Here is a 12,595-nt window from a genome sequence, read left to right as displayed (position 1 = left end):
CCCCTCCCCTCACCTGTTGCAGAGAGCACGTGACCCCTCCCCTCACCTGCTGCAGAGAGCACGTGACCCCTCCCCTCACCTGCTGCAGAGAGCACGTGACCCCTCCCCTCACCTGCTGCAGAGAGCACGTGACCCCTCCCCTCACCTGCTGCAGAGAGCACGTGACCCCTCCCCTCACCTGTTGCAGAGAGCACGTGACCCCTCCCCTCACCTGCTGCAGAGAGCACGTGACCCCTCCCCTCACCTGCTGCAGAGAGCACGTGACCCCTCCCCTCACCTGCTGCAGAGAGCACGTGACCCCTCCCCTCACCTGCTGCAGAGAGCACGTGACCCCTCCCCTCACCTGCTGCAGAGAGCACGTGGCCCCTCCCCTCACCTGCTGCAGAGAGCACGTGACCCCTCCCCTCACCTGCTGCAGAGAGCACGTGACCCCTCCCCTCACCTGCTGCAGAGAGCACGTGACCCCTCCCCTCACCTGCTGCAGAGAGCACGTGACCCCTCCCCTCACCTGCTGCAGAGAGCACGTGACCCCTCCCCTCACCTGCTGCAGAGAGCACGTGACCCCTCCCCTCACCTGCTGCAGAGAGCACGTGACCCCTCCCCTCACCTGCTGCAGAGAGCACGTGACCCCTCCCCTCACCTGCTGCAGAGAGCACGTGGCCCCTCCCCTCACCTGCTGCAGAGAGCACGTGACCCCTCCCCTCACCTGCTGCAGAGAGCACGTGACCCCTCCCCTCACCTGCTGCAGAGAGCACGTGACCCCTCCCCTCACCTGCTGCAGAGAGCACGTGACCCCTCCCCTCACCTGCTGCAGAGAGCACGTGACCCCTCCCCTCACCTGCTGCAGAGAGCACGTGACCCCTCCCCTCACCTGCTGCAGAGAGCACGTGACCCCTCCCCTCACCTGCTGCAGAGAGCACGTGACCCCTCCCCTCACCTGCTGCAGAGAGCACGTGGCTAACGGCTAATCGCTTCTGTTATTTAGCACGCTGTTGTTTTGAATAAACACTCTCTGATGGCACTGACAACTTTAGGCAGGGTGTGGCGTGTGTGTGTGTGTGCGTGTGCGTGTGTGTGCGTGTGCGTGTGCGTGTGTGTGCGTGTGCGTGTGCGTGTGTGTGCGCGGTGCGTGTGCGTGCGTGTGCGCGTGCGTGTGCGTGTGTGTGTGTGTGTGTGTGCGTATTTATGTGCATGTGTGTGTGCAGATCTTCACAATGACAACTCGGACAACTGTCATTTTGCAGTGTGTCATGTGATGTGGACGAATTTGACTTGCATTAATCACTTAACTAACAAGTATTTAGTTAATTTAGTTCCTTCTTGGTTAATTTAGAGACTCAAAAACATTAGCCTTTTTCACCTCAGCCATTTTGTGTCTAAAATGCAGGAAGTAACACAGGTACAAGCAACACATTACAAGGGCCCCGGCACTGGAACCCCTAAATGAATTGGAAGTTGGAAACCCTCATTCATGTTTGCTTGCAATTGTGTTACTTCCCGCCTTTTAGACACAACATGGCTGCTGGCGAAAAAGGCCATGTGTTTCATCATAGACCAGTAGGGATGTCACAATATATCGTCCCACAATATATCGCGATATCAAAACGTGACAATATGTATCGTTGAGATGAAATCTCATATCGCGAGAAAAAGAAGCTGAACATGGTGGCACTGATCTGCATCTGATTGCATGCTCGCTCTCCTTTTCATTGCTTTGTTTGAACAGACGAGGGACGTTACAGACACGGAGGATGAAAATGCTGAAATTACTCAAATTAGCGTGGAGGATGCCCCCTCAACTTACAAATCGATCGCAAAAAAATATTGTTAAAATATCGTGTATCGTATCGTATCGTGAACCGAGTGTATCGTGACACCCCTATAGACCAGTATACTTGATAGCATAGTTTACAGCTCATGTTTGAGTGTGCAGTACCTCTTTATTAACCGACCACTGTGCCAGTCAGTCTCTGCACATTCCAGCAGGCTTAGAGAGGTCAGATAGAACGAGTGCAGACGGCTCTCAGGGCAAAAATAATCACATGAAAACGCTCCGAGCTAATCCCGCTAGCCGCGGCCTGGAAACATTTGAATATGCGGGTGATTAGCAGTGATCCTGAACCCCAGAGACCCCCACACCCCCCCCCTGGAGCCCTCCCAGGCCCCGGCCCGCTCCCGCCCCAGCCTCGGCTCACCGTCCATTTTTTGTACTGTTGAGTGGATTTTGGAGTGTCGATTATTTCGGTCGTGTGAAAGGAGGGGATGTGTGTGTGTGTGTGTGTGTGTGTGTGTGTGTGTGTGTGTGTGTGTGCGCGTGTGCGTGCGTCTTCTCTGTCTGTCTAGCCTTATTATTTATGTGTGAGAAAGTGTGAGTTGTCATTCAGGGGGAGGGTGATCTTTTTTCAGATGAGTGAGCAGATGTTGCAGTTTCTCAAGAGGGATTTATTTCAGGAACACACACACACACACACACACGCACACGCACAAACACACACGCACACACACGCACACACACACACGCACACACGCACAAACACACACGCACACACACGCACACGCACACACGCACACGCACACGCACGCACGCACATACGGACACACATTATATCGGTTGTGTGTGTCATTATGCCTGGATTTACAGTCAAATACACAATAATCACATCCATAATAAGAGAGACAGACAGAGACAGACAGACAGACAGACAGACAGACAGACCGAGACAGACAGATAGACAGACAGACAGACAGACAGACAGACACACAGACAGACAGACAGAGACAGACAGATAGACAGACAGACAGACAGACAGACAGACAGACAGAGAGAGACAGACAGACAGACAGGCAGACAGACAGACACAAAGACAGACAGATAGACAGACAGACAGACAGACAGACAGACAGACAGACAGAGACAGACAGATAGACAGACAGAAAGAAAGACAGACAGACAGACAGACAGACAGACAGATAGACAGACAGACAGACAGACAGACAGACAGACAGACAGGCAGACAGACAGATAGACAGACAGATAGACAGACAGAAAGACAGACAGACAGACAGACAGACAGAGACAGACATATAGACAGACAGACAGACAGACAGACAGACAGAGACAGACAGGCAGACAGACAGACAGACAGACAGACAGACAGAGACAGATAGACAGACAGACAGACACAAAGACAGACAGACAGACAGACAGACAGACAGACAGACAGAGACAGATAGACAGACAGACAGACAGACAGACAGACAGACAGACAGAGACAGATAGACAGACAGACAGACAGACAGACAGAGACAGACAGACAGACAGACAGACAGACAGACAGACAGACAGACAGACAGACATGTATTTTAATTGTCTGCATGTTTTTTCCCCACATTAAACGGAGTGTCTGTGGCTCAGTGGTCTAGTGGTGCGTTCCTTTATCGCAAAATAACTGGGATGTGGAGGCTAAATGACGTCACGTCCGTTTTGTTAGCGTTCCATTTGCAGAAAAGTTGAGCTGGGAAGTTCACTGTTCATTGGTCAGATCCACTCGCTAGCCAGGTTAGCCATTGTTAGCAATAACAGTTGATAACATGGCATTTCGCGGCATTTTGCGCATACAAACACTGCAGCCTCATGTCCACACAGATAGAAGTTAGGCAGTGCTGTGTGTACAGCTGATTTAATGAGACACAAAGAAAACAGAAGTGCTAAACAACATTACTACGATTATAACTACTGTTGTTGCGCGGCGCAGCCATCTTGGATTTTTGAGGTCGGGGCTGCTGAGGCTCCTACGAGTTTGGAATGGGACATACCAGCTCTGGTGACGTCACCTCCCAGCTCATGACCTTTGAAGTCGTAAGATTACCAGTTCCCAGTTATAAAGGAATGCACGATAAGGTACATAAACACAATGTCGGTTCAGTCCTTTGACCCGGCCCTCTCCCTATAGTTGTCATCCACATCATCATATTATTAGTAGTAGTAGCAGTTATAGTACGGAAGCCGTGAGAGGCAAGTGAGGAAATTGGTGGGAAATTATTATTGTTGTTGTTGTTGTTAATAATAATAATAATAATTTATTTATTGCCAGCATAATTTTTTTGTTACTTCCCCCTCATCTGTGAAAACAATCGTGGGGCGGGGTGTGGGCCGGTGTGTGTGTGTGTGTGTGTGGGGGGGGGGGGGGCTCTGGCAGAGTTTGAAGTGTTTGTTGTTGTAATATTCATTTCGGCCACAAGAGTGCACCACTACCCCGTGTTCTAAATAGGACTAAAAGCATTGAAAAATGTACCTTCACGAAAAAATCAAATCAAATAAGTCATCTGCCAAAACTTTTTTTCCCTCCTGTTTTCACAGATGGAAAAAAAGTAAATGGTGATGATGATGATGATGATGATGATGATGATGTAGTTGACCAGCTACCTTTAATTTAAACTCAACCTTAGCTGAACTCTGGGATAGAAAAGCTGTAGAGACAATGTGCACTGTGCAGTTATTGTGTTCCTCCCTCTTCTATGTAAGCAGATACACTCAGACACCTGCCTACCAGTTTTTTGGGGGGTATCTAGATTTGGGGTTCTGCTTATTGTGTTCACTTCTTTCAGCAAAACGGAAACGGCGTGAACGGACATGCTGGTGTGACGTCACCTCCCCCCGAGTCCCCCCCGACGCCGCTCAGCCTTCATCGGGCCGCCGACCAAGAAGAGGCAGAACGAGCCTGGAGAGCCGATGGAAAGAAATCACTGGTAGGCCTGAGCCGAAGTTCTACCCTCACCAGGGCCGGCAGTGTCAGAAACCTGATCACCAAATTCTCCGTTCCGGATCACGCTGCCGCTTCCGCTTCCCCTCAGAGTCTCTCGCCGAGCGCATCGCTCGCCGGGATCGCACCGCTCATGGGACGATCCTTGTCTCCCGTTTCGGCCTCCCAGAACCCCGGCTCTGTGGAGACTGTCGGGTCTCCGCAGAACCCCGGCTCTGTGGAGACTGTCGGGTCTCCACAGAACCCCGGCTCTGTGGAGACTGTTAACACTAACCCTAACCCCGGCTCTGTGGACACTGTCGGGTCTCCACAGAACCCCGGCTCTGTGGAGACTGTCGGGTCTCCGCAGAACCCCGGCTCTGTGGAGACTGTCGGGTCTCCGCAGAACCCCGGCTCTGTGGAGACTGTCGGGTCTCCAAAGTCCAGTGCGTCCACGCAGAGCGGGATCGGGCCGGTTGAGAGTCCGCTTCCCAGCATCAGTGTGACGCCTCCGCTCAGGGAAGCCGGACCCGGTCAGATCGGGGCTGACCGGAGGGCCACCGGAGATCGTCCGCTCACTGCCAAGACTGACCATCCGAAGAGCGACGGTGCCAGAGATCCTCCGGCCCAGAAGACTGGCTCAGAACCAGGAAGCAGAGCTGACGACCAAAGAAGTCCAAAAGCACACCACAGCACCGACTCCGGTCCAGACTCGGTGGCTGACTCTGGCATGGGATCAGTAAGTGAAAGTGATGCGGGCGAATCCCGACCGACGGCTCTTCCTTCCATCGTAAAGTGCTGCATGTCCCCCGCATGCAGCCTGCATGACAGCCTGGCCTCTCAGATCTCAACACACATCACTTTCCTTTCATGATTGAACCGCCGGAAGTGTTACTATGTTCCCAAGGCCCTCTGTTCCCCAGTTCAATATACTGTATTCTGTTTACACACATTAACCCTCCTATAGAGACACTGCGGAGCGCGTCACCATTCAGAAACCACGCCCAAAACGGGGGAAAACACAAACTCCCCCCCAATCAGGGGGGTTCTCCTATGTTGCGTGCATGGTCGCGTGTTGCACACAAAGATCATATATACGGAAGGTGAACACTCCAACTTCACTGACAGCTAGATCCACATTTTTCTTCTCACCAATTCTCAATTACTTCCTTGTTTTGCTCAGGAGTACAAAAAAACCTTAATTGGCGATTTTTTACATTTGTAGTCTGCACAGCCACAACCGCTTTTAGCTATGTGGCCTATTTCATGCAGTGTCTCTATTGTGTCCGCGTCAGATTTGTCCCGTTTCAAGTCAGAGTACCTAGACTCAAACCCAAATGTTTGGGCAAGCCTAACACCTCGTGGTGAAAGATAGGGTACTGAACTGGCTTATTGGCTGATCTTTGTGCCAGGCGATGTCACCCCCTATTATACTCTATAGAGGGTGACATCACAGGGCGTAGAGAGCAGCCAATAGCAGAAGGCCAGTTCAATTCCCTACTTTTCACCATTAGGTGTCAATCTTCACCACAGATTTAGGTGTGTTAAAGAGTCTGGGTAGTGTAGGCCTATGGAGCGCCATACGGCAGTACCCAGGAACACAACCACCTTTGACGAGTCCTCACAGTAGCCCATGTCATATTAAAGGAGAATTTCGGTTTTTTTGAACCTGGATCCATCTCCTGGCATTAATTATGATTTGGCCACTCACCAGGCGATCTCCGCGGCGTTTCTGGCCGTCCTAGCGTTGTTTTGACATCAATAGCGTCCAAGTCAGTTGTAAAATGGAGTTATTTCGAATCCCACATAGGTTACGCCAAACCCCACATAGGTTGCGCTAAAACCACCACCGCAAAGCGTCCTCCTGTACTTGGTCAGTCGGCAGGAAAGTATCGCGGGACTTCACGAGACTTGGTGACCGAGATCACGTTTGAGGTAATTTGATCCCTGTGGGACTCCAGGAAACAGCCTTTGGCGAAATATCACTGTGGTGCTTCTTGAGGGATCAGATTCTGACGATATTTGGCGAAAACGGGAATAAAAATAGCTATTTAGATGCAGGAAAGACAGGCTCACACTTGGCCCCAAGTCAGCTCCATTTTACAACTGACTTGGACGCTATTGATGTCAAAACAACGCTAGGACGGCCAGAAACGCCGCGGAGATCGCCTGGTGAGTGGCCAAATCATAATTAATGCCAGGAGATGGATCCAGGTTAAAAAAAACCGAAATTCTCCTTTAAATGCCCTCGTAACATACCTGGGAGTAGGACCTACACTCAGTACAGTAGGACCCTGGGAACATAGGACCCTGGGAACATAGGACCCTGGGAACATAGGACCCTGGGAGAGCACAAATGACTAGGGGACATAGGACCCTGGGAACATACAGTAGGATCCATTGTCGTGTTCCCATGGAGTACCACAGGGATGACATGTTTGTAGGCCAGCCTGGAAGTTAGCATCGTGCTGGGTTCCCTCATCTGGAAGTCAATGGGGTTTTAGTATGGGGATTTTGGTTAGAAGTCAATGGGGTTTTAGTATGGGGATTTTGGTTAGAAGTCAATGGGGTTTTAGTATGGGGATTTTGGTTAGAAGTCAATGGGGTTTTAGTATGGGGATTTTGGTTAGAAGTCAATGGGGTTTTAGTATGGGGATTTTGGTTAGAAGTCAATGGGGTTTTAGTATGGGGATTTTGGTTAGAGGCCGGAAATGAGGTCTGTGGTTAACAAACGTTTATGAAACTGCAAACTTTGTGTTCAGCAAAAAAAAACTCTTCACAAATGAACAGCGCTTTTATGACTTTTAAAGCGTAAATGTGATTGTCCGAAAATGCTCCAAAAATCATAAAAGTGGTGTTTACTTGTGAAGATTTGTGCTCAACTTTGCTCAACGGGGCATGCTCAGAACGGCGCGCGGAGCACGGCGCTGGAAATGAGCGCACAATATTTCTAATCACGCTGAACCCAAAAGGTCTCAGCTTCATCAACTTTTGTTAAGCAACAGACCTTATTTCAAGTATCTGAGCAAAATCCCCGTACGAAACAAAACATTGACTTCCAGGTTTTAGGGCTCATTAAGTGCCATGCAGCTGTAGGGAACACAGGACCCTGAAGATGCTGTACGAAATGACTGCTCTCCTCCTGAAGAAGGCCCTGACAGCCTGGCGTCTCAGATTTCACAACACAGCGTCCTCCTTGCATGACTGTGCCGCCCGCCGCACCGCGGTCCTCACAAAGCCACCAACGCCTGACACCACGCAGTGACTCGGATCTCTCCCATCGTACTAATCAAAACTCACAACGCTCACTCTCCAAAGCCAACTCTCTCTTGTTGTTCGTTAATCGCTTCCCTGCAAACCAGCATGAAATTCAGCTGTTTTTCTCTTGTTTTGATAGCCTTCACGCTACCATTGGTTTGATTGTTCTGCATGAGAAAGCTATTGACAGGCATTCAGCTTTTGCGCGCGTGCGCATGTGCGTATGTGTGTTATACTGTAGCACTCTGCTTGTGTTTCTGTGTGAAGTGATGGTTCATGCCATCGGTTTGCTCATAATAACATATGATCTACCAGCAGTATTTGTACAGCACTTTTCCTAACACAGTTCTGCAGGTGGGACTTACCTACAGTCAACATTCTCCTTTCATTTCCTCATTCACGTTCGTTCACGTATCTTTCTTTCATTTGCTAACATTCCCTCTGTTGATTTAGTAGTTGAGCTCATATTGACTCCTTCTCAAACTGCCCCTCTCTTTACACACGGCAATCAAGGCGAATATATCTTCACCGATGCTGTGTGTGTGCGCGTGCGGTGCGTGTGTGTGCGGTGCGTGTTTGTGTGTGTGTGTGTATGTGTGTGCGCGCGTGCCTGTGCACGCGGGTGTGTGTGTTCCGACCCCTTAGCCAATAGGTGAGAATTTTGTCATTTTAGGGGCGTGGCCATCTGGCCATCGGCATCACAATTTGTTGTTTAGGGCACAAGGCCACATGCCAGGGCACAAAGGCATCGCTCTATTGACATCGTGAAGAGCGATTTGTCAGAAAGGTGTGTTAAAATGAGCCAATGAGCCATCCTTTGCATAGAGCAGGCTACATTAAACTGAGACCACTGACGCTTTTACAACAACAGCAGCAGGCTGGTAGCAGGGCACTGCCAAGGTGACCTTAGAGATCTCAGGGCATCACGGCCAGAGGGAGGGGCAACGGAGGCCATGGCATTAAAAAATAATATATTTTTTATGTTGCTTACGGTTGAAATGTTGGACTTTGAAGATGTTGGGAATCGAACCCCAGTCGTTGGCATCTAAGGCCAATAACATATATATACAAAACATATATATACAAAACAGGCTCTTTTTAGTCCTATTTAAAATACATAGATACAACTCTTGGCTCTTGAAAATAACAATTTCCGTCAATGTGGCTCCTGAGTAGGGCAAGGTTGCGTACCACTGCTCTAAAGCAATGTCCCCTATGGTACCACTGCTCTAAAGCAATGTCCCCTATGGTACCACTGCACTAAAGCAATGTCCCTTATGGTACCACTGCTCTAAAGCAATGTCCCCTATGGTACCACTGCTCTAAAGCAATGTCCCCTATGGTACCACTGCACTAAAGCAATGTCCCTTATGGTACCACTGCACTAAAGCAATGTCCCCTATGGTACCACTGCTCTAAAGCAATGTCCCCTATGGTACCACTGCTCTAAAGCAATGTCCCTTATGGTACCACTGCTCTAAAGCAATGTCCCCTATGGTACCACTGCTCTAAAGCAATGTCCCCTATGGTACCACTGCACTAAAGCAATGTCCCTTATGGTACCACTGCACTAAAGCAATGTCCCTTATGGTACCACTGATCTAAAGCAATGTCCCCTATGGTACCACTGCTCTAAAGCAATGTCCCCTATGGTACCACTGCTCTAAAGCAATGCCCCCTATGGTACCACTGCTCTAAAGCAATGTCCCCTATGGTACCACTGCACTAAAGCAATGTCCCTTATGGTACCACTGCTCTAAAGCAATGTCCCCTATGGTACCACTGCTCTAAAGCAATGTCCCCTATGGTACCACTGCTCTAAAGCAATGTCCCCTATGGTACCACTGCACTAAAGCAATGTCCCCTATGGTACCACTGCTCTAAAGCAATGTCCCCTATGGTACCACTGCACTAAAGCAATGTCCCTTATGGTACCACTGCTCTAAAGCAATGTCCCCTATGGTACCACTGCTCTAAAGCAATGTCCCTTATGGTACCACTGCTCTAAAGCAATGTCCCCTATGGTACCACTGCTCTAAAGCAATGTCCCCTATGGTACCACTGCACTAAAGCAATGTCCCTTATGGTACCACTGCACTAAAGCAATGTCCCTTATGGTACCACTGCTCTAAAGCAATGTCCCCTATGGTACCACTGCTCTAAAGCAATGTCCCCTATGGTACCACTGCTCTAAAGCAATGTCCCTTATGGTACCACTGCTCTAAAGCAATGTCCCTTATGGTACCACTGCTCTAAAGCAATGTCCCTTATGGTACCACTGCTCTAAAGCAATGTCCCTTATGGTACCACTGCTCTAAAGCAATGTCCCTTATGGTACCACTGCTCTAACACAATGTCCCTTATGGTACCACTGCTCTAAAGCAATGTCCCTTATGGTACCACTGCTCTAACACAATGTCCCTTATGGTACCACTGCTCTAAAGCAATGTCCCTTATGGTACCACTGCTCTAAAGCAATGTCCCTTATGGTACCACTGCTCTAACACAATGTCCCTTATGGTACCACTGCTCTAAAGCAATGTCCCCTATGGTACCACTGCTCTAACACAATGTCCCTTATGGTACCACTGCTCTAACACAATGTCCCTTCTGGTACCACTGCTCTAAAGCAATGTCCCTTATGGTACCACTGCTCTAACACAATGTCCCTTATGGTACCACTGCTCTAAAGCAATGTCCCTTTTGGTACCACTGCTCTAAAGCAATGTCCCCTATGGTACCACTGCTCTAAAGCAATGTCCCTTATGGTACCACTGCTCTAACACAATGTCCCTTATGGTACCACTGCTCTAAAGCAATGTCCCTTATGGTACCACTGCTCTAACACAATGTCCCCTATGGTACCACTGCTCTAAAGCAATGTCCCTTATGGTACCACTGCTCTAACACAATGTCCCCTATGGTACCACTGCTCTAAAGCAATGTCCCTTATGGGACCAATGCTCTAACACAATGTCCCTTATGGTACCACTGCTCTAACACAATGTCCCTTTTGGTACCACTGCTCTAACACAATGTCCCTTATGGTACCACTGCTCTAAAGCAATGTCCCTTGTGGTGTAACAAAGATCAACTCTTTGGGAAGGTCTTCAGCAGGCAGTACCAACGAGTGCTGCGCTGCCGCTGTATTTGCGTGTGTTTACCCTCTCCTCTCCAACAGATGCATTTTCACCTCCGTTTCCCCCATGTTGTTTCACCCCCTCCCTCCCCCCCTCCCCCTTCCAGGAGTCTGAATTTGAGGTGACCAAGCAGCCGGACAGCCCCGCCTCAGAGGAGGAGCCCTCCACGCCGCGGGCCCTGCCCACCCACATCCAGAACCCCAAATATCAGCTGTTCCTCAACAACGAGGTGCTGGGAAACGGCCCGAGCAGCCGCGACGCAGATGGTCCGGGAGGCGGGTCAGTGGGGGAGAATGGCCCCAGGCTCACCCGCTGGGAGAGCTCCCGCCTGGGGCTCAACCACTACCGAGGCTCTCTGGAGTCCCTGGCCTCCCGGGACTGGGACACCATGTCGGACAGGGTGGGTGAGAGCGAGGAAGGGGTGTTGTTTGTGTGCGTGTGCGTGTGCGTGTGCGTGTGTGCGTGTGCGTGTGTGCACATGTGTGTATGTGTGTGGATGTGTGTGGGATCAGGGAGATGAGATATAATTTTAATGATTATCAGACGCCAGCTTACTGTTAAATAATTATAGCCCAAAGCGGCTAAAGAGTTATGAAACAGCGCCATCTCCTGGATAAAACACGGATTTCACCTCTGTCACCTACCTGATTTCTGATTATCTGTATGGCATTATGAATTTGAGTTTGAGTAAAAAGTAACATTTATTTATAATGTTCTAACAAATGTTAGAAGAGGCAATACAAAAATAAAAACAGCAGATGAAAGAATCTGAAATACTAAAGAAATATAAATTAAAGCAGACATCTTAACAATGCAAAACAAAGAGACAGACACATTTTAAGTGATAGAGTGGCAGCCACTGTTGAAGTCCTCCATTGATCCTGCATTAGTACTGTACACCACTGAAACCTCTTAAATCTGTTAATGTAATAAGTTCTCATTAACATAATTCACAGCTAATAGTGTAGAGTAATCCTCTTTGTGCAATCCACATTAACGCTATAAAATAGCCACCATTAATGTAATGGCTCCCCCTTAATATAACAATAATTACATTAGTGGATTTTATTACAGTAACAAGAAGGTTGACATTTTTTAAATGTAATCTGTTTACAGTGATTCAAAAACACTTTCATCCCATTCAGATGCGGCACCATAGTTAATTACCAAATTTGTGAATGAGTGACGGTTGTTATTATTGAATTTGGTCTATTATCAGATTATGAATTGTCAGTTTAGCTATTACTTTTTATTTTATTTGTATTTTTTTTTTTTCGGGGGGAGGGGTTAATATTTCAACCCTCTCATTATTGTAAAAATATATATATTTTTAATTTGTAGAAACTTTTTATTACATTAATGGGGATTTCTGATTGCCCCACTGTTATCGTATTGATTGTTTATTAGAGTGATGGAAAGTTATTTCTCTAACACAGCCTTTGCAGAAACCCCCCT

The 12,595-nt window shown here is 48.6% G+C and overlaps 1 protein-coding gene across 1 annotated transcript in view; it reads left to right on the top strand.

Moving 5' to 3' along the window:
- The window catches only part of LOC310777690 (uncharacterized protein), a gene marked incomplete at both ends in the record, with an annotated part of 143,389 nt that overhangs the window by 97,277 nt on the left and 33,517 nt on the right, over positions 1–12,595 (top strand). Inside the window, 2 exons of the mRNA XM_083638068.1 lie at positions 4,609–4,749; positions 11,247–11,540. Coding sequence (XP_083494194.1) covers positions 4,609–4,749; positions 11,247–11,540 — 435 coding nt within the window. The remainder of the gene's footprint in view (positions 1–4,608; positions 4,750–11,246; positions 11,541–12,595) is intronic.

Source organism: Poromitra crassiceps (assembly GCF_964638095.1).
Source record: "Poromitra crassiceps genome assembly, chromosome: 6".
Lineage (NCBI taxonomy): Eukaryota > Metazoa > Chordata > Actinopteri > Beryciformes > Melamphaidae > Poromitra > Poromitra crassiceps.
The sequence above is the reverse complement of the archived record's forward strand: the minus strand, read 5'-3'. Positions and strand labels throughout refer to the sequence as shown.